This window comes from Trichomycterus rosablanca, chromosome 27 (genome assembly GCF_030014385.1).
Source record: "Trichomycterus rosablanca isolate fTriRos1 chromosome 27, fTriRos1.hap1, whole genome shotgun sequence".
In the NCBI taxonomy this organism is placed as follows: Eukaryota; Metazoa; Chordata; class Actinopteri; order Siluriformes; family Trichomycteridae; genus Trichomycterus; species Trichomycterus rosablanca.
In genome coordinates, this window is record NC_086014.1 from 4,140,562 (window position 1) to 4,162,970 (window position 22,409).

The window sequence follows — 22,409 nt, forward strand, 5'->3', positions numbered from 1 at the left end:
CATTGTGGAAGAAAATAGCTAATGTTAGCTGACATGGTGCTCAAATATAAAAGAAAGATTAAGATAATTAAATGAATTGAGATGTCACATTTGATGCTGAAATACAAGCCATTTTAAAAACAGTTTGGTAACAGCAAGCAAGCTTAAACACTGTCTTCTTTCAAACAAACATAATGAAAAAAAAAACAATGTCAAGCAATGTAAAATTATAAAAATAAAAGCAACAAAAACAACCAAAAAGAAAAATGACAGAGTTTAAATCATCAAGTCAAACCAACATTGAAGGGTGAAACACTATGTGTGTACTGTCTTTAGTAACTATATATTACAGTGCAATAGGATTGTATGGAAACAGGCTCTATCCAGCTTTTAATATGATTTTAATGAATACATTTAAAGATTAAAACATACACACTGGTGACAAATTAATAAAACACTAGGACATTAGTGTTTAACAGATGTGTAAATGGGATTAGATCTGATGACTAAATACAATAGCATATAATTCATCATTCTCATCCTGGAAGATACAGCTCTCATCATAACATAAAATCCTATTATATTATATTAATCAGGTGACAGGTTGGCTCTTCTCTCTAAGGGAGCAAGTGGAGTTAAACCATGACAGTAAAATGCCCACACAATTGTCCTGCTGTATGTCTGTATGGATAATGATGCCTTTTCACCAGTAGATGGTAATACAAACCAATAAATGACCAGTGAAATAAAATATTAACAACAAGCTGCCTGGATAAACATCAGAACAACGATAAAAAGAACTTATTTACAAATACAGTAGTTATATTTGATGTTTATTTACAGCTGTAATAGGAATCGTGGTCGGTTACAGAAAAGCCACTTTTATTGTTATAGCGCATATATGAGTCGCACAATATGCGCATATGTTGCGCAGTAAGGATCCTCCTTGACACACCCGATAATCTGTTTTGCATTAGAGAAGTGAGCTAGCCTCTTGCTACAAATAAAGCGGAGAAGCTACCAAGCTAACTATACAAAATCTGAAGTGGAATATTCAGGGCGAAAATGGCCTCTCTCGGGGAACCTGTGCGACTAGAAAGAGGTAAATAGCACATTGTAATAAATAATTCAGGGACTAAACGTCAGTGAAAGACGCGCTGTAATCTGAGGAGCTGTAACGATGCTAGCTTTAAACAACAGCTAACGTTTACTAGCGCTTCCATCTGATGACGCTTCATGTGTTTATATGTTTTGGCAGGAACGTGACATTTAAGCAGTGAATTCAGAATTAAAGTGTTAGCTGTATGACGTTAAAATAAATCCTAAATAAATAAATAACAATGTTAGTTGTACGGGTTAAAGTGCTAGACATTTGCTTATGGCTGTGTCTCAAATCCCATACGACCGTGCTACATAGTGTTTACACTATAAAATACAAGACACAAACGTCCAACCAGACAGCAGTTACTGAATCCCTTCCATAGTTCACACTTCCGTAGGCTATACAAATCATTGATTTATACAATCAAGTATTGTAATAATTTCTTTAATAATTACAGTTGTTTTAGTATATATGTGTTTGTGAGTATATACATTTGTAATACTGACTGTAGTCCATCTGTTTCTCTACATACCTCTTAAGCCTGCTTTCACCCTGTTCTTCAATGGTCAGGACCCCCCACAGGACCACCACAGGACCACCACAGAGCAGGTGTTATTATGTTGTACTGGTATGACTGGATCTGCTGTGTCTGATCCACTCATACCAGCACAACACACACTAACACACCACCACCATGTCAGTGTCACTGCAGTGCTGAGAATCATCCACCACCCAAATAATACCTGCTCTGTGGTGGTCCTGTGGGGGTCCTGACCATTGAAGAACAGCATGAAAGGGGGCTAACAAAGCATGCAGAGAAACAGATGGAACTACAAAGTGCTTCTATATGGTAAGTGGAGCTGATAAAATGGACAGTGAGTGTAGAAACTAGGAGGTGGTCATAATGTTATGGCTGATTATTGTATATATACAGTGTATCACAAAAGTGTGTACACCCCTCACATTTCTGCAGATATTTAAGTATATCTTTTCATGGGACAACACTGACAAAATGACACTTTGACACAATGAAAAGTAGTCTGTGTGCAGCTTATATAACAGTGTAAATTTATTCTTCCCTCAAAATAACTCAATATACAGCCATTATTGTCTAAACCACCGGCAACAAAAGTGAGTACACCTCTAAGAGACTACACCCCTAAATGTCCAAATTGAGCACTGCTTGTCATTTTCCCTCCAAAATGTCATGTGATTTGTTAGTGTTACTAGGTCTCAGGTGTGCATAGTGAGCAGGTGTGTTCAATTTAGTAGTACAGCTCTCACACTCTCTCATACTGGTCACTGAAAGTTCCAACATGGCACCTCATGGCAAAGAACTCTCTGAGGATCTTAAAAGACGAATTGTTGCGCTACATGAAGATGGCCAAGGCTACAAGAAGATTGCCAACACCCTGAAACTGAGCTGCAGCACAGTGGCCAAGATCATCCAGCGTTTTAAAAGAGCAGGGTCCACTCAGAAAAGACCTCGCGTTGGTCGTCCAAAGAAGCTGAGTGCACGTGCTCAGCGTCACATCCAACTGCTGTCTTTGAAAGATAGGCGCAGGAGTGCTGTCAGCATTGCTGCAGAGATTGAAAAGGTGGGGGGTCAGCCTGTCAGTGCTCAGACCATACGCCGCACACTACATCAAATTGGTCTGCATTGCTGTCACCCCAGAAGGAAGCCTCTTCTGAAGTCTCTACACAAGAAAGCCCGCAAACAGTTTGCTGAAGACATGTCAACAAAGGACATGGATTACTGGAACCATGTCCTATGGTCTGATGAGACCAAGATTAATTTGTTTGGTTCAGATGGTCTCAAGCATGTGTGGCGGCAATCAGGTGAGGAGTACAAAGATAAGTGTGTCATGCCTACAGTCAAGCATGGTGGTGGGAATGTCATGGTCTGGGGCTGCATGAGTGCAGCAGGTGTTGGGGAGTTACATTTCATTGAGGGACACATGAACTCCAATATGTACTGTGAAATACTGAAGCAGAGCATGATCCCCTCCCTCCGGAAACTGGGTCGCAGGGCAGTGTTCCAGCATGATAATGACCCCAAACACACCTCTAAGACGACCACTGCTTTATTGAAGAGGCTGAGGGTAAAGGTGATGGACTGGCCAAGCATGTCTCCAGACCTAAACCCAATAGAACATCTTTGGGGCATCCTCAAGCGGAAGGTGGAGGAGCGCAAAGTCTCGAATATCCGCCAGCTCCGTGATGTTGTCATGGAGGAGTGGAAAAGCATTCCAGTGGCAACCTGTGAAGCTCTGGTAAACTCCATGCCCAGGAGAGTTAAGGCAGTTCTGGAAAATAATGGTGGCCACACAAAATATTGACACTTCAGGAACTTTCACTAAGGGGTGTACTCACTTTTGTTGCCGGTGGTTTAGACATTAATGGCTGTATATTGAGTTATTTTGAGGGAAGAATAAATTTACACTGTTATATAAGCTGCACACAGACTACTTTTCATTGTGTCAAAGTGTCATTTTGTCAGTGTTGTCCCATGAAAAGATATACTTAAATATCTGCAGAAATGTGAGGGGTGTACTCACTTTTGTGATACACTGTATATAAAATATTGCACTACCTATTTAAGTATAAGTGGGTAGCACTGTCGCCTCACAGCAACAAGGTCCGCCAAGTATTACTAAAATATCACTCAGCCGAGTTGTAAAAGTTAGATTTTCAAAAAAAGAAAAAGAAAAAAATGACATTTATTAATAAGTAAGTATTTATGAGATTTTACCACATGGCTGTGTTCATGCGTTCTTCAACTGTTGGTAATATGGCAGATTTTCCACTACACTATACTTGATCCAGATTGTGTAATGCAGCAGCGATGTAAAACCCAGGTAATGCCAAACATCTCATACACAGATGGTCTTGAATAATACGTAGGCCTGGTCTGTGGTCTTGTCCTGCCTGACAGTTCTCTTCTTTTCAGACATTTCTCGTGCCGTCGAGCTGTTGGACAAACTCCAGAGAACGGGAGAAGTGCCACCTCAGAAACTGCAGGCCCTACAGAGGGTTTTGCAAAGTGAATTCTGCAGCGCTGTACGAGAGGTACGTTTATAAGCTTATAGTATATAGTCTAGTCATTCATCTTTCTTTTACATAGTGGAGAAAAGGCCAAAAAGTATTTTGTAGATGGCAACAAAGTTGTGGCCAAATTTTGATTTATACTGTTGTCATGTGGTACCATTTAAAATTTTTTTTAACAGTATGACAAAGTGATCTTTTGGGCTTGCTGAGTGATTATATTATGCACTGTAGATGGTAAAAGACAAAAAAATCTCTCCATCGTACATTAAAAGACATTGTTCTTAAACTGAGGGGTTTATTTAGCCTCGAACCATCCTTGCTAATAAAAGACAAGTTCTTTGCAGATGTTTTTTTTTTAATTAAAACTCTGCATCATCTGCTTAAGATATTCGTAGTCTTAAACTGCCCCATCCCAGCTTTTGGTGCTTATTATTTTATTATCTATTTATAGTTTTATTTTGGGGCTTGGTCGCTGAACAGTTGGCTTGTGCATGATATCTTAAGAATTGATTTGACTAATGAGATGAATCAGAAGATTCATTTCTTGTTGCCAAGATGAAAGACTAATTAAAATTCACAAATAAACTGGCCTTCACAGTTCCTCCTGTCATTTCTTAGAGATGAGGGTCTTGGACTCAGTACCCGTGCAGTAACACTTTGCAATCCAAAATTTACTGGCAGTTGAGTTTGTTCTACCCTGCTGCTTCGTCATCTGTCGCTTTTATACCATCTACCTCTAAAGGCCATAGACACAGCATGGTGCAAAAATGATCATCTTACTGGTTATGCTATGATTTGGTATCTGCATTTTCTGTGTCAAATATCCAAAAATAAAAGAAATAAAAAATGAGACATATATTTTTCTCTGATTTGTACCTAGACACTTTTGGCTCATGTCTGGAGGAAGTTCAGTTTGTTGTGAGTTCAGCTCTCAGAACGTTGCCCATGTGACTCCCTGTGGAGCAGTGTGACGTTTTTTTACTCATACTTGAGGCACCCAAGTGTGTGATTACGGCTTTCGGAGCGATGAGCTAATTTGAGATGTTCTTCAGCCAACGACGCGTGACGGTTGAGTTATGCCTCGATGGTTGATGAGCCTGGCTGCTTAGTAACTCAACACTGCAATCCACTTCAAGCTGTTTATTGACCTACTGCTTATTAGCAGCTCCAGAAACTTGTTTTCTTAAAGCATCCCAAGAATAGGAGTGCAAATGTAGGATCAGATACTTCCTGCATTTTGAGTTCTCAGTAATTAACAGCTCCTAAAATAACGCTGTTCCTGCAGGATGCTTAAAAAAATTTTTTTGACATAGATCGTACATTTTGGCTGCACCGTTATATAATTTATGTTACAGTTATGTTATTACAATGTTTAATGTTCTCTTTTTTCCCTGTTGTCTTCCTTTATTCCTTTATGCTCGCAGGTTTATGAACATGTGTATGAGACAGTGGACATTAACAGCAGCCCGGAAGTCAGAGCCAATGCCACAGCGAAGGTAATAAAATAGAAGAGGTGGACAGGGTGCTTAGGTGGTGCAGCTGTAGCCCACTATCGGGGTTCAAATCTCAGCAGTGTTATTATCCCGTCAATCGTATACACAGACATGATTGGCTATGTTTTGGGACCGGGGTGGTGTAACAGCCTAACCATTGGAAAGTGCACCTGTCATTGCACTCTTGGTGCCTGTCCCACACCCAGATAAAAATAAGGGAGAGGTGCTCATCTCATATAAATTGGCATTCCTCCTTATTTTTGTAATAATTTTGGTCCCCATACTTTTGGCCATATGGTGTAAGACTTTACACTTGTTGTTTTCTACTTCTGTGGCTGTTGTATACACACGTTGCAGAGGACTCATGTTTTCTGCTTTTTTCCTAGGCCACAGTGGCTGCATTTGCTGCCAGTGAGGGACACTCACACCCTCGTGTAGTGGAGCTCCCTAAGACTGAGGAGGGTCTGGGCTTTAACATCATGGGAGGAAAGGAGCAGAACTCGCCCATCTACATTTCCCGAATCATCCCCGGTGGCATTGCTGACCGCCACGGTGGCCTCAAGAGGGGGGACCAGCTGCTATCTGTCAACGGAGTGGTATGAAGGACGCTTTCATGTATTTCGGTGGCTGAGTGATGTTCTTATTGTTCCTGTGCACATTCTCACTCTCAGTATTACAAATGTTATTTGTAGTGTTTGTTAGCTTATAAAATAATGAATGAATGCATAAACCAGATAAGTGTGTCTAATTAAAAAGCCTAACCGAGCGTCTTTAGAGTTTACTGAGTTTATAAAGAAAGAAAGAAACTGTAGAAAGACAAACACCACTACATCCATGTACATACATGTAGGCGACAGTATAGATCTAGTACGTCTTGTTAAATCAATTCACATCTGTTTACTGCTAGAAACAAAAATGCTTTCCAAGAAGTTAGTCATATTTGATTTTTTTCTTGCCTTTTAATTTTTAGAGCGTGGAGGGGGAGCACCATGAGAAAGCAGTGGAGCTCTTAAAGGCGGCACAGGGCACAGTCAAACTCGTGGTCCGGTACACCCCTAAAGTGCTGGAAGAGATGGAGTCTAGGTTTGAAAAGATGCGATCTGCTAAACGCCGCCAACAGAACAACTACCCACAGTAGGGTAACCTGCCTGTGTCCATAATGCCCTGTCTTACTCTCTCACTCTCCCCCATCTTTTATCTGCCCCTCTTCAACCCAACTTTTCTTCCTCTACCCAGGGATTGACCTCATACACGGCACTTCTTTTTCTGCCTTTCTTGAATTTTCTAAAGATTTTACCATTTTGATTTTAAACATACTGTTTTACATAGTTACACTCAGAAACACACCGACACGCATTGTACACCATCCTGTGTCAGTCAAGGTTGACCGGCTGGGATTGCTGAAAGGCCGTTCGATTCGCTTCTGAGGTGATTTATATAAAAAAAAATGTATTGAATGAATTAAATAAAAGTTAAAAGTGCCTCAAAAGCAAAAGGAATAAAAATCTGGTTCTCTTATAAATTTCCCATCATGCTGTATGTCACTGTTACTGATTTAAGAACAAAATGAATGAACACTCGTCTTTTAAACCCTTTAAGTATAATCAAGATTGTTTAAAATTGCTGCTTTAAAAGAACAAATATGTCAACCTCAACCAACACCTAGATATGACTTTGTGGAAATATTTAATTATGTTGAGATATTTATTTCATTTAAAATGAACACTAGAAGTACACAGAAGTTTTATGTGTATACAGTAGCATAGTTTTTTTACTCTATTATTTTGGCTAATCTGCAGTAGTTTAATATGATTTGTTGTCATTTACTTTCTGTTTCTCTGTTCTGTTATTTTTACTTGACTTGTTCAGTGAACACTGGTATTCCTATCCTCTTTATAGCATCACAAAATTTGACTCACAAAGCCTTCCCAAAAAAGCATCACGTTTTAATCTTGTTCCTGTGCTCACTTCTGACTGATTAAGTAAAAAATTTAAGTCTTTTTAACCTTAAACATGCATGTTTTCGCTGTCTAACACTCTGTCATAAAATATTTAGCATGTATCTAATTTTAGACGTCCATGAATCATCGGTGCTGTGTGACGCATTGGTGCTTAGAGAGGAAGGCTGGTCGGGTGCTCTAATCTCCAGCATTAAAAAACCTCCATGTGATTGGAAATGTAAAAACGGTCCTTAAAAAAAAATCACATTTCAAAATAAAAAGATTTGATACTTCGTCTCTGCTCTTGAGCTCAGGTGCTTGATTCATTTTCCAAGTTTTCATGACCCAATATAACACTAAGCAATAAGGCTTTTTCTTTTTTGCTTAGCTCTTCACCACTCCTGCATCGTTGTCCACTTTTTGGAGGCTTACTATTTTTGTAACTGCATCTCTTGATGTTTTGCTTCCCCTTTTTTGATAAATGATTTTTCACAGGAACTATTTGTATTTGTTTTCCCTTCATTTTCGAGTACAAAGACCAAATATTTGATATCATATTGAATGTCCAGTATGCTAGTTTCAGACTTTACTGAATGATTTTATGTTATTTTATTTGATATTTCTCTTCTTCCGGGTATTTTGTCTTACATTTTATGTGGATGTATAAAATTACCAACGAGGTTTTCTTTCAAATGAGATTTAAAACTGCACAAAAATAAACGACTAATTAATACTGGCCTCTCTTTTTTATTTCTGCTTTGCTTTCTGTTATTAGTTCCTTGTCCACTTTTGTTTGATATGTAAACCGTCATCCTTCAGGATTGAGCCCTGCAGTTGTTTTGGGGTGTAATGGCAACACAGTGACACGGAAGGTATTGTTGGTGCACCACGTCTTGCTTCACGTCCTGGCTGCTCTCTATAAAGTTTTTTTAGTCAAAAAATGTGAGATTAATTTGTGACTGTAATGAGTGAATGAATAAATGAATGTGTTTCTGATCTGTTTCTGATTCAAATGCGACTTCCTGCACCACCCCTGCCCTGATCGAGAAGCTACAGTCTTTCATCTGGTTCCTCTGACACGTGTGAAGTTGCCTCCTGCTTCTTTCACCTGCCTGAGTCATACTATATGGTTCCTTGACCAGCCAGCGGAAGTCGCATTTATAAAGCAAATGAGGAGCTTATTTAACCTTGTCCTCCTTTAGACACAACCAATTTTGTCTGTTGGACACCATTGAACTGTTGAGCTCGTGATCTTAGTAGTGGTGGGCTAGTTTATTAGACCATCGCACCACCTAAGAACCCATTTCTTGTCTTACTGTTACTGCACAGCTCCAGGGTTGTGTGTCCCCACTGGTGCTGCCCTACCTCTAATCTCTACCTGTCTAGAGTTTTACATTTCCTGTGTTCACATTGGGTTTCTTCCATCTCCCAAAATCATGCTGTTATGATCTGATTAAAACAGGTACCAGGAATACATACTCACCTCTGGTTACAAACAGTTACTGTACTCCAGGAGATTCATGTGTTGCTGCATACTACACTATATATGCTTGTGCTTTCTGTATTTACTGCACATTATCAAAGTTCAGCTCTTACCTCTAGAGGGAGCTGTAAGGATACACATTTGAATGGCTTTAAAAACTTGTGATAAAGGAACAGCAGCTAGATCAACGTTTGTAAATATTTAGTAGTTTTAAATGAACAACATAGGCTTTGTGTGTGTGTGTGTGGGGGGGGGGGGGTTGTGCAAGTTTTAAATTGGCAAACTGTACATGTTGGAGGAGGTGTGTGTTAGGTACGACACTCAGTCGGTAGTGGTCTGCAGCAGTAGAGGAGATACAATTGGGTAACTGGATATGACTAGATTAGGGGAAAATGGTAAAATCATGTAGTTCTGTGGATGGGTGAGTGTGTGATGCCCTGCAATAGTCTGCTGCTCTGTCTGTAACCCTGCTCTCACTGCAACCCTGATCTGGATAAAGCAATTACTCAAGGTATTTGTAAGAAGCGAAGTTATATATAAAAACAAGACATTAACTTTAGTTTTATTAACAAGTACGCAGGTGGTTAAAGCTCAGCGGGTTAAGGTGCTGGACTATTGATCAGATGGTTAATAGTTCAAACCCCATCACCACGACCCAAGTTGCCTTGTCTGGGACCCTGAGCAAGGCTCTTATTCCTCACTTGTTTGCACTGCAATCATTTACAATCATAAGTGACTCATGTTGTCGCACATGTAAATGGTGCCACAGCAATTCATCATTAACATAAACATCCTTAAGTATGTTGTCTGTTCCTTGTAGACCCTTGTCAGGACTGAGCGCTCAGTTTCAGGTTGTGATTCCAAGAGCATACAGTCACTCTCCGGTGGTCTGTTAATAACAGGGCTAAGGTGCAAAAACTTTGAACCGTGTTAATGATGAGATATAGGCCTGCTGCCAGTGTGACACATGGATGTTCTGCTCATCTCCACCCCTGCACCTTCTTGGCGTGTTTAGCACTTTCTTAAGCATCCATATGTCAAACCCAAGTTGTTCAAACAGTGTGTGGTGGATCACCTCCTTGTGCCAAATTTTGTGAGTGAATAAAAAGATTTTTCAGGCAAGATAGCAAATAATTTAGGTCGTTCACCACTGGCCGTACATAATATTGTGAAAACATTCAGTAACTGGAGAAATCTCTGGAGAAGTCTGTGTGGGGTAAGACCAGAAATCACAGTTGAACGTGCATGACCTTTAAGTCCTTAGACAACATTGCACGAGAAGCCGTCATGCTGCTGTGTTAAATATAGCCATGCATATTTGTGAAGGTACCCTTCACGCAGTGGCATATATTTGGATTTTAAAGACGTGTGCTTGCATCAAGGTTACGTCCTTGGTTGTTTTTGCATGACAATGCCAGGACTGATTTTGCACTTGCTACAACACATGTGCTTGATTGGCCTGCCTGCAGTCCAATCTTGTCTCCTATTCAAAATTTATGGCACATCAGTAAGAGAGAAAAACACACAACTACAACCGAGGTCTCGTATTAAGTGGAAATCTGCAAAGATTCCAGCTGCAAACTGCAACGTTTAGCTGATGTTGCTTATAAGCTTATACAATGGCTAATAAATGTTTGTAGAAGCTAAATGCACTGGTTGCTAAGTGTGTACAATGGAGTGTAGGATGTATGCATGGTGTTTAAACACCCAGCCCATTTCTAAGGGAGCAGACATCTGCACTGCTGTAGGGCAAAATGCCAGAGCAGGTCATTATTCACTACGGTCCTTCAAATATGGAACAATCCTTCCACTGGCCATGTTATTTTAAGCCTGGCATGCATTGGCCATATATCAGCCACCTGATTTTCTTCAGTCCTGTACTGTATGCAGGCATGGTAGCATTCCAGACATGTCTGTGACCTGGGCCCCTGGACACACATCCTGTTTGTCATGTCTGTCAGGCTAGAACTAATAATTGAATGTTATTTGCTCTTTATTATAAAAACCATTGTATTTTTGGCTCGTGCAATACTTTAAATCCACAGTTGCATTTTTGTCTTTGTTATTTCTAATCTGGTGTAAAGATGTAATTAGTATGTCATTGTTGGCAGTGCCGTATTTTACCAAGAATAAGGCAGTTTTTCCTTAAAACGGATCTAAGATCAGGCTGAGCTAGTTTAGACAGGACCATATACCATAGCTTATGATGGTTGGATCTTTAACATTTGCAGAGGGTGCAGTTGTAGTGGCTGATCAAAAGGTCGCTGGTTTGAGCCCAACCACAGCCAACAATCTCCTGTTGGGCCCTTAAACAAGGCCTTTAACCCTTAGTTGTTTACATACACAAACTCAGATCCTCTAAAATAAAAATGAATGGCTTCTTTCTCAGTACAGCTCTATTAATACTTGAATGTCTGAACATTAAATCAGCAAAGAAACTTGTATTGAGAGTCAATTTAAATTTATTTTTCGATAAATTACATAAAGCATTGCAAGGTGCAAGAGAGAACACAACACAAACTTTGAGGTGATTATAATGATTTCTACGCATCATTTAAACCCAACAGCGATGAACTATTTCAATTACGTCAAACTAATAAAATGAAATGAACACAAGCAACAGACACATCAATGAAAGAATGCATAGCTACATGAAGTAATGTATAGAAACCGTGGGGATGTGGGTGAACACAATGATCTCTTTCTGCTCTGTATTGTGACCTTTGATGTATCCTGAGCTCAGTGTGACGCCTGGACAGACACATGAGGCCCCACCGTGTCCAAATCTGGAGATAAGTCTCACTTCTTGGTTTCCTCTTTGGCAATTTGAGCTATAAAGAAAAGCCAGAAATAGTCAAAATGCACATTTATAGGACAACACTGCCATTTAGATGCATACAGCGTTTTTGGCATTTTATGATGATTTATTGTCGGTTAGTATTTTGAACCATACTTGTTGACCTAGCAGTGACTAAAGCTACTCATTAGTACCATTTTTTTAGATTACATTTTTTTACATTATTTTTCACGCATTGACAACCACCAGTCCAAACAGGAACCAAAAGTACATGTGTTTTTTGCTCTCAAACACTTGACACTTGTTCATTTCCCACTGGAACGGTTACATTAATGACACTAAGAGTATCTGTCTTAATTACTTGGGCCCGTGGATTAATGTTTGGCATGTTCGGAGAAGGCCGTGATAACTGCCTGTTTTAAATTCCTTAAAAATAGAACATTATACAGCCAATACTAAACATGGCTTTGCCCATGAACCGCTCTTTTAGGGGCAAATATGCCACTAAAGAAATTCTTTTAACGCAGCGTTAACACTTAGTTCCAGCTTTCCAGTATTAAATGTTCTGGTTCTCTGCACAGTGTAAACATTTTCTTTAAAACACATCCAAAGCCTCCAGTGATAATTCATGCAAATGACTATGACTTTGTAGTGGTGATGAGCTTACCTTGTCATTAATTCAGACAGAGCAAACCTGACTTTATTCACGAGCTAGGAGAGTCAGTAGCAAAGAGTAAAGAGAGACAGGAAAGAATGACACACATTCAGACTTATGGATCCATGTAAAAGAATCCATGCTGAACCACTGGAATGTATGCTTAGGCTATGTTCACACTACAGTCTCATTTGCTCCTGGGCCAGCTTGGTTGCTTATGTCCAACATTTTACCCTTATTTACCCCTACCCCCGTCAACCTTCTTCACGTACTCGCCGTCATTGCAAATCTCTTTGTCTGATAGGAAGAACTTCAAATATTTGTGTTTTTCATAGCCCAAGATACCTTCTCAGGTTCAGTTGTAAAACGTTAATCATCCAAAATAAAAAAGACTGTTTGACACATGCCAAAATATCACATTTTTAAATGTATTAATTAAAATACATAAAGCCCATTCACTCATTAAAAGTACCTAGCCAAACTGTGGCTAATTCTGGATTTTTCACTTTTAATAGCTCTGGGTTTTATGTACTTAAATAAAAAAGTTTCTAAATCATTTATGTTGAAAAATACAAAACAGCATGCAGAATAATTCATGACATTGAAATCATGGAATCTGATCATTAGAATATACACAGATGAGCCAAAACATTATGACCACCCACCTAACTCTGTTCTCTGATCACAGAAACATTGACCAGAACATTATCAACAAGTCTTTAACCTTCAGTACATTGTGAGATGCATCATTCTACAGTGCGTCCTGGTGCCATCTCTTCCATGGTTGAACACATGCCCAGCTGTCCACATGATCTTGGAAAAAGCAATGTTTGTCTGACCAGTTAAACTTCTCCCATTGCGACTGATGTCTATTTCTAAGGTGCTTTTGATAATGGGCAGGCATGGGTACTTAAACTGTCATATACAAAATGGTTTGATGCACTGTATGTTGTGACACGTTCCCTTTATAACTGTTATTAAAATTATCTGCAATTTAAGCCACAGTAGCTTCTCTGTTGGTTCTCTGGCACCAATGCTCATATATAGTTTGTATAAGGTGCAGTCAAGTAAGTCACTGTAGGGTCCAATTCATATATGATAACACTGAGGTGTCACACATATATCACATATATGCATACATATTTTATCTATAAGTTGTGTAGTACAACAGAACAAAAACAGACCGTAATGTTGTGAAGACTGCATACAACAAAAGACATACAATTGTTTTAATCAAAGAAACGCATGCAGATAACTGAAATTTATGCGTTTAATATTCTTATATTTCAGCTCTACACTGCTCGTCTTTTCAGAATGTGAAGACAGCACTGTCAGATTGCATGGGACGTTACCTCTGTAAAACATAAATAATAAGAAGAATACTTACGTCGAACCTCCAGCTTGCACTCCACCATGTCCTCTCCGCTGGCGTTAACAGCTTTGCACATGTACACCCCTCCATCAAAAGGACATGGCTTTCTGATCTCCAGAGTCAAAACTCCCTGCTTGCTGAGCATGCGGTACTTGGCTTCATTTGTGATGTCCATCTTGTTCTTGTACCATGTTATTTTTGGCTGGGTATAAAATTGGACAGAGAGAGGAACCTCAGGATACAAGAATATTGTGATTTCTTTCCCCAGAGCTTAACATTGTTCCATGAACTGTATAAAAAGGTGTACAGCTTTCAGTTCATTTGGTAAAGTAGCTTGTGCAACCAGGAACATTCTAAAAAGATCATTGACGTGATAATAAAGCCTTATGACCTTTCATGTCAAAGGTTACCTTTATGTGCTTACCTTAGGAATGCCTCTTACAGAACAGCTGAGTGTGACATTGTACCCTGCGATGACCGAGCGGTTTACCAGGGGGTGTGTGAACTTGGGCACCTCTGAAAAGTCATGCTCTTTGTATGTTGGAGGTTTATAATCGATGCCTTTGGACAGAACATATTTTTAAGGGATTACATCAGAATGTCTGAGCAGAGGTGGTAAAATGCTGTAATACATGCAATAACGCATATCCTTTAGACAAAGCATAAAAAGATTAATGCATCTCAATATCGACCTTTGTCTAATCACACAAGTTCACAGAAACCTAATACAGCTCATTACATGGAATAAAGAATGCCACTCCTCTCATTCAGAAAGCAGGACCATTCAGGCCCCAGCAACTGGACATGATTGACCAGTTAAAGTCTGCAAGGTGGAACAGAATGTGGTTCTGATATGAGCTTATTTATAAGCAGTGTGGTTAGTGTGTCTAGTAGGTGGATTTGTACCTGTTTTCTGGATATAGATGCTGTCTTTAGACTGGCATGGCTCTGGACTCAGGCCCACCATGTTGATAGCAAATATTCGGAATATGTACTCATTTCCCATGATCAGGTCAGACGCCACACAGTTAGTGCGGCGATACTGCTCGTAAACGGTGTACCATTCCTGTAAAGCGAACACACACGTGCACACATTTAGAAAATGCAAATATGTATTTAAAAAATTTCACCACCATTTTGGAGTGAAACCGTGGGCATTAAACCCCCAACTATCCCCCCACACCCAACTGTGGAATGTCAATTTAGGAAATTTTGCAGAGCATCTGTTGGAATTTGTGCCTGTTTAGTTAAAAAGCAGTTCTGCTTACTGCATGATTTATGCAAACCTTCATTTCTGTCATGTACTATGCTGTATAGGGCCAAAACTTCTAGAAGCTAATCCATTACTTTTACATCTTTTACTCTGCAACATGTTCTAAACCCTAAAATTCTAAAAATTTTACCTTATGTTAACATGTAACTACACACCATCAGCCTTAAATGTTACAGTCTATTAACTTTAATGCTGGAATGAAATAGCACGCTTTAAACAGGTTCCGTAACCAGAGATCTAAATCTAAAATGCTTTTATATTTAGCAACAGGGCATCTCTAATTTCTGTCTGAGGTATTGCAGTGTGAAACACAATGACCCAGAATCTTCACCCCTATAGTTCTGCTCACAATTGAGGAGCAGCGAGGGTCATTTTGGGACACTGGTCTCCAGTTACGTGTTGTCCTGCCGTCTCACTAAGGCATGCCGAACAAGTAGCCAACCATGTCACGAGAGGAGCACTCGAGTTCCACACTATTCCTGTGCACATAGCTAACATACATTACTCAATTACAGTGTATCAGGGAGCTTAGCTGCCCGTCCTTACCTGGTCAGATTTTAGAAGAGAGAGAGATTTGTTTTTCTATTTGTTTCCTTTGCACTGACACGATAGGAGATGTTTTCTTACATAATAGAATTAATATAAAAGAAATAGAACTTTTTAAGATTAGGTTTTGTCCCTTTGTTTTTTTTTATATGTTTTCTTCATGTCTAATTGTAACAGGGTGGATCGTGCCTGTGCCAGATTTTTCCCTGTAGCTGCAAAAATTAAAAATGAACCAAGTTTGCAGGATGCTTAGCCACATTAGAACAAAACTGTGGCTACAACAAAAAAGCCACAAAAAAAAAATTGGAAAACAAAAAGTGGTGGCCAAAGTTTACCCATTCAGATTAAGTACCAGCATGCAGGTTTTTCCTGAGTAGAGCCACTAGCGTCTAGGTTTATATGGTGCATCTTGTTTTCAAGATGAACCTTAATGCCAAATTCTTGCTTTCTATTTGTCAATAAAACTTAATATTTATTGATTTATTTATTTATTTTATTTTATTTTTTTTACCCCTTTTTCTCCCCTTTTAGCGCATCCAATTGTTCAATTAGCATCGTGCTTCCTCTCTGTCTATGCCGAACCCTGCCCTGACGGAGGTGATTGAAGCTAACCCGTATCCCCTCCGAAACACGAGCAGCAGCCAGATGCATCTTTGCCACCCACACATTGACGAGTTTGGCGCCACCTAGCGTTGCATGCGGAGAGACACACCCTAAGGGCACCCCCTCCCATCTCTGTGTAAGCGCCTCCAATCAGCCGGCAGAGAACGCAATCGCATTCTGACAGAGAGAGACCCACATCCGGTTCTTTGTCCCACCCCCCACATGAGCAACCGGCCAATCGTTGCTCATATAGCCACTCAGCTTCGAACCGGTAAAGCAAGGCTGGATTCGATACGACGCTTCTCAGAATCCAGCCCTGGTTGCAGCGCGTTTCTTTTTACCGCTGCGCCACCTGAGCGGCTATAAAACTTAATATTAATGAGATAAGATAATATAACACCCAATGTTTATAATTTGATTAAGAAAAAAGAACTACATGGCACTGCAGAATTAAAGCCTTATGTGATATGAACTTATAACTGTAGTAATGTAAACTGTCCCAGTCCTCGTAACTATCCCAGCTATGTTTACATACCATTGTCTTCTTGTCAGCTTTTTGAATGGTGTAGCCGGTAATTTCACAGTTGCCATTGTCTTTGGGAGGCTTCCACTCCAGCGCCACATTAAAACCCCATACATCCACCACCTTCAGGTTCTGAGGAGACCCGGGTAAGTCTTGCAGATAAAAGAGAACATGCATTTGCTGACTGAATCAAAAACATTTAGCAAGAACCACCCACACTTTCAATTAAGAAATGTTTAAATAAAAAAGGGCAGGAAATCTAACGGATGTGATTGTACGAATGCTGGTTGGAGAACTCACCCACAATCTGAATGGTCACTGTGGCTTTGTCCTCTACATTTTCAATCTGCACCTGAAGGTCATATTTCCCAGAGTCCTTGCGCTCTGTCCTCCTGATAAAGAGGATGCTGTCAGTCTCACTGTTCCTCACGCTCACCTGTTTTGGGTCGAGGGGCTCACCATCTTTTGTCCAGGTTACCTTTGGCCGAGGTTTACCCTGGAGGAGGTAAAGAAACATAGCCTTTTGTATTCACTTGCATACAAATACGAATGCATTCATGGTTATGGACTGTAATTGCTCACATAGCAATAGTCATTTAAGACACAAGACACATAGTCAATCATGTCTGTGTAGACGCCCAGCGGCCCGATAGCACCGCTGGGATTTCAGATCCTGTTTTTCAATAACACAGTTCATCACTGAGCTTTCTCAGCTGCTGTTCAGTTTTGTGTTATTAACACCTCTGTCTGTGTGCAGCCGCTGTCATCGGGTTTTAGCTATGTTACTTAGCTATGTGTATTAATAGCATTACGAGACTAGAAGCAAAGGTCCACCTCCTTAAACTAACTCGCATAAAACACAGTACTGTAGGGACTCTAGGGGGGTTTAAATTTTACTCTGGACTCCAGTTGAAGGCCAAAGATGGGATAAGAGACTAAAGAGGTCAACAAGGTGCCAGCTACAACTGCAGTAATAGAGTTAGTTATTAATCACCACTGAATAAGGGAAACCTGGTCTCAAAGGATTTATAGTAAGCTAATAAACTGTACAAATGCAAACCCCACCTCTACTCCTGAGAGTTTGGGAAACATGGACGGATTTATTAGAATGAACCAATGAAGACAGCTGTTTCTTACCTGGAATGGGATCACCAGGTTAACGGTCTCCCCGACTTTCTTGATGATGGTCTGGCGGAGATTACGTGGGACCCAAATTTTGGGACGTTCTGTCAGAATGCAAAAGAAAATATTACAACTTTGAATAAACACTTAGAATAAGTATGCTAGTGGTATTTAAGCAGGTGCCACAGCATAACTGGAGGACTGAATTCGAGGTGTCATCTGTGCAATCAAAGTCCGAATTCTCATGTGGCTCAATCAAGATGTCTATAGGCTCAGTAGGTAATCCTGCAGGATCACATGTAGAGGCTGTTCTTAATGTGCAGAGCATTTCTTTATTAAGCGGCTCGCTCTTTTGCCAGATAAGCACTTAGCAAGATAGGGGTTTATCAGTGAGTGGAAAAGTAGAGTAGGGGGCATGAAACCTAAAATAAACCCTAATGCTAATGGGATTTGTTGTGTATAGCTGATGGGCAGAAAGATGAGAATGGATGTTTGCAAACAAGATCTGTGTGATCCATCCTATCCCAGTCGCATCTGTTCTCTTGATGCTCTGAGCATTTATATAGGCAGTTATATAGACAGTTTTGAAACTTATCAACAAAGCAAACTGACATCACCTGTTTTAGGGTCTCCTTTGCCTAATAGCCATGCTCCACACACATGCATTTATGCAGCTAAACATCGACATGTAAGTACTATGCCTCATTTGTCCTGATTGCCTCAGTCATCTCAGTCAGTTTATATTTTTGTTGTTCCATGTTTCAAGAGCCTAAGGTTGTCTAAAACAGCAGATTTTATTTGGCAGCTCCTGTATTGTATTTCTTATAGGGGTCACCACAGCAGATCTGGTCTGTACACTAGACCATTTTTACCCAGCGCCCCTTCACTATGTAAGAAGCGAATCTGTTAAGAGATAAAATGGGATTGAATTGCTTTTATGTGCAGTAGGTTTCAAAGTGCTAAACCAAGCCAGGTTTTTGCTACTATGCCATGTTAAAGAAACTGCCCCGGGCCTCAGGAATAATAACAGCCAGACCAGGTGTTAACATTAGCAGGAATGAAAGACGAGGCCAAGCACATAATCGTGGAAATGAGATGAAATGGGATTAAAATGAACATGAATCTTCTTTAAGGAACCTAATAAGGAGGTTCACTTGAATCCTTCATGGAAAACTTTGCCATGACTCATACAAGCTATTGTAACCCAGAGGCTTCACACCACATTGTTTACCAGGCCAGGTTTCAGGAAGCCTTCAAACAAAAGCTAATACATCTGTAATCTATTTGTATCGAGGTGTTTATTAGATTCATTTAGGTTTGTTTCAGAAATGTGTTATCTGTATTTCCGGGCCTGAGGGGGTTTACGGGAGGGCTGTGATGGCTGGAAATATAGGTGATAAAAAAACATTTCCAGAGCTATGGCTAAATCGGATCAATAGCATGTTGCTAATCATCAATCTTTTCATTTTATCATTTTATTTTTAGGCTCCTAACTCCTAACTAGCTACTTGTTAATATTACACTAGCTATAGGCTAGTTTTCACTAAACAAACTAGTTATTTTTGGTGTATTAAACTCACGCATGATCTCTCGGATGGTGACGGCCTGGGGCAGAGTGGCGGGGGGGCTCGGTCCAGCCACATTATAAGCTCGAACACGAAAATGCATCTTTTCTCCTGTGGGGAGGTCACGAATAATCACGGAGGTTCTCTCAGTAAGGCCTTCAAATGCTGGAATCCACTCATCAGCTAAAAGAGAATGAAAAATCACAGTACAGAATGTCAGTAGTAAACGGGTGCAACATCGGGTTCAGAGCAACAACGTTTAAAGCCAGTTTAACAAAGTGATTCTGTGGTTTCTAGTCTTATATACATTTATACAAAACTTACTGCCTTCCTTGCAGTACTCGACCCCATAGCCATCGATTGAAGCTGAGCCCACTCTCTCCGGAGTCCTCCACTTCAGAGTGATAGTAGTGTCACTGATGTCGTCCACACAAAGGCCTACGGGCTCACTGGAAGGTGCTGTGGAACAGTACAAAAACATTATTAGGAGATATGACTTGATTCTACTGTGATCCGAGGCTTGTTGGGTAGCATATGTACATATTTATCTAATTTATAATAAATCAGCACTAAATCTAGAAGTTAATTGAAACATAATGGATTAAATGATAGGATCCAACTTAGTGAAAAATAATTGTGCTTGAAACAGTTGAAAATAAAAGACGGATGGATACAATTAAAGGAACAATAAACGAGCCCTTAAAAAGCCAGAAGACACAAACAGAAGGCAGGATGTTCTGGAGAAACACTTTCCATACAGTCGCCAGAACTCCTTTAACATAAGCCTAATACTTCGTATATATACATATATAACATCTATAACATACAGTATATAACATGTACACAAGACCATCTGAACAACATTGTACAGAAAAATAAGTGAAATACTTTTAGCTCCAATGCAAAATAGTATTAAAATTAGTATTTTGTTTCAATTTATGGAATACAACATTAATAAAATGTGTCATTTAGCTGTGACTTGGCAATTTTTCCATTTTTAGCTATATTTGATTTGGACTTGCTGAAATACCCACCAGCTTGATGTGTATATTTACAGTGGAAATCTGATTTGCAATGCCAGCTTACTGAGGCTTAGTCGAGTAACTTAGCCACCGTAGTCGCTTGGTAACTAAGCCACCAAAACCGAATTGAGAATCAAAAGCCTTTGTAGGATTTACGAGGACGTGTCAAGAGGATATTTTCGATCCAGTGTTCTTTCACTATCCAGCCTGAGAACTAAGGCATGGAAACTATTAGACCAATGAAATTTAAAGGTCTAACCGAGCCGTGCAGCCGGCCTTCATGGCAAGCTGCCTTTTATAGTTGAGCATAACTGCCATTGCTTGAATGAGCACGAGTTAAAGTTGGGTTAGCGGTGATACCCTCACAATCATACAGGTGCTGCTAATGTTGAGGCTTGTTCCAGAACAGAAATAGTTAGCATGTGGTTTTGTCCTGACTGGTTTATGTACTCTGAATGCTGTAGGACTGATTCTTTGTGACTTGTTTGAGAAGCAACAAAGTTTTTTTGTTTCTGTTTTGGATAAAATTGGAGCTGCTCAAATTTAGGCTGCAAAATGACCATGATTAACAGTGACTGAAATCTTACCTGACTGAGATCTTCTTTTAAATGCGTAAAGCTCGCTGATGGACACACAATAGTGATATCAAACAAAGTGTCTCATACTAGCTCTTGCTAACAGTGCTCTAGGCTTGGGTTACAGCTTTGCCCTATAAAAGCAACAGTTAAATCCATGCTGCCTGCAAAAAGGAACACTACATGCTCAACAAACTGCATTTGTAGCACTACTACAAACTCCCATGACCCTTTAGACCAATTGCTACTTAATAGTTCATCATTTACATTCAGATTATTCACAAAGCAACATTAAGCACATTCTCCCAAAGAGTTTTAGAATCAGATTCCTACTGCCAACAGGTTCTGGCTCCGGTTCAGGCTCAGGTGGGGGGGCAGGTTTCTCAACTGGTGGTGCTCCCTCCTCTGGCACTGTTCCCTCTGCTGGCACTGCTTCTCCATCTGTACTATGTGCAGGAGTTTCTCCTTCAGCAGGAACAGGTTCCTCGGTTGAGGGTACGGCTGCTTCAGGTGCCGTGTCTTCTTGTGGCGCAGGTGGTGCTTCTGCCTCAGGCTCCTTGACCTCCGCTGGCGCGTCGTCTGGTTTCTTCTCTGCCGGCTTTTTTTCTGCAGTTTTGGGCAGCATGGGCTTGGTCATCTTGCTGATTGGATGCTTCTATTCTTCAGGCTGGTCTAGTGTTCCTGCGATGGTTTCTGAATACTGTCTTGTCCTGTCTAGCCTTGGTTGCTTTCGTTCAGGCCTTTCGCTATTATCTGCTGCACTCCTGTCCCGTGCTGTCTTCTGAAAGCTGTGATCGTGATTGTTGACGGCAGCAATGCAGCTGTGTGTCCTCCCCCCTCCTCCCTGTAGTCTAGTGGCTTGTGTACATCATGTTCCTGAACACAGCCTTACGCTAACAAGTGATTATTTATAGTAAAGAATGCCAAAAATACTTTTGTAATTTAATGTATTATACTGGAGAGTCAGCTACACCAGGCTGCATTTTTACACCAGATAACGTTTCAGCTAACACACAAAACGTCTTTTACTCTTTTAAGTTTGGCTGGCTATCCTGAAGGTGTCCTAAATCTTATTTCAGGCAATCAACACCCCCTTAAACAAGAGGCGACGGCATACAAAATGTTGGTATGATGACGCGTGGCTGAGTGGCTCCAGGTGGCAAGAATGGAGCAGTCAAAAGAAAGGTCGCCCTGACAGCAGCATGCACAAAGCACCTCAACTCTGACCCCCTGCTACTGACACCCAAAATAAACTTTGGACATTTTGCAAAAACAGCAGTACTGTGTTCACAGTTACACTCGACACTTTCT

The 22,409-nt window shown here is 40.2% G+C and overlaps 2 protein-coding genes across 2 annotated transcripts in view; one reads left to right on the top strand and one right to left on the bottom strand.

Annotated features, from left to right (window-relative positions):
- Positions 1–940: 940 nt before the first annotated feature.
- lin7c (lin-7 homolog C (C. elegans)) lies at positions 941–22,359 on the top strand. Its single transcript, XM_062989599.1, has 6 exons — positions 941–1,081; positions 4,032–4,150; positions 5,554–5,625; positions 6,009–6,218; positions 6,593–6,756; positions 22,178–22,359. Exons 1-6 carry the CDS (start codon positions 1,045–1,047, stop codon positions 22,194–22,196), a joined length of 621 nt encoding a protein of 206 aa, XP_062845669.1. The 5' UTR covers positions 941–1,044; the 3' UTR covers positions 22,197–22,359.
- mybpc3 (myosin binding protein C3) overlaps positions 11,485–22,409 on the bottom strand; it is a 30,253-nt gene continuing 19,328 nt past the window's right edge. Inside the window, exons 22-30 of the mRNA XM_062989600.1 lie at positions 19,826–19,960; positions 19,517–19,684; positions 17,952–18,040; positions 17,115–17,310; positions 16,827–16,966; positions 14,776–14,935; positions 14,294–14,430; positions 13,885–14,071; positions 11,485–11,876 (exon numbers count right to left, since the gene is read on the bottom strand). Coding sequence (XP_062845670.1) covers positions 11,845–11,876; positions 13,885–14,071; positions 14,294–14,430; positions 14,776–14,935; positions 16,827–16,966; positions 17,115–17,310; positions 17,952–18,040; positions 19,517–19,684; positions 19,826–19,960 — 1,244 coding nt within the window. The 3' untranslated portion in view covers positions 11,485–11,844. The remainder of the gene's footprint in view (positions 11,877–13,884; positions 14,072–14,293; positions 14,431–14,775; positions 14,936–16,826; positions 16,967–17,114; positions 17,311–17,951; positions 18,041–19,516; positions 19,685–19,825; positions 19,961–22,409) is intronic.

Bases quoted from the DNA above. Each gene is read 5' to 3' on its own strand.
- lin7c (XM_062989599.1), top strand. From the start codon at position 1,045: ATGGCCTCTCTCGGGGAACCTGTGCGACTAGAAAGAG. The intron at 1,082-4,031 runs GTAAATAGCACA...TCTTCTTTTCAG, and splicing joins ACCTGTGCGACTAGAAAGAG to ACATTTCTCGTGCCGTCGAG. The intron at 6,219-6,592 runs GTATGAAGGACG...TTTAATTTTTAG, and splicing joins TGCTATCTGTCAACGGAGTG to AGCGTGGAGGGGGAGCACCA.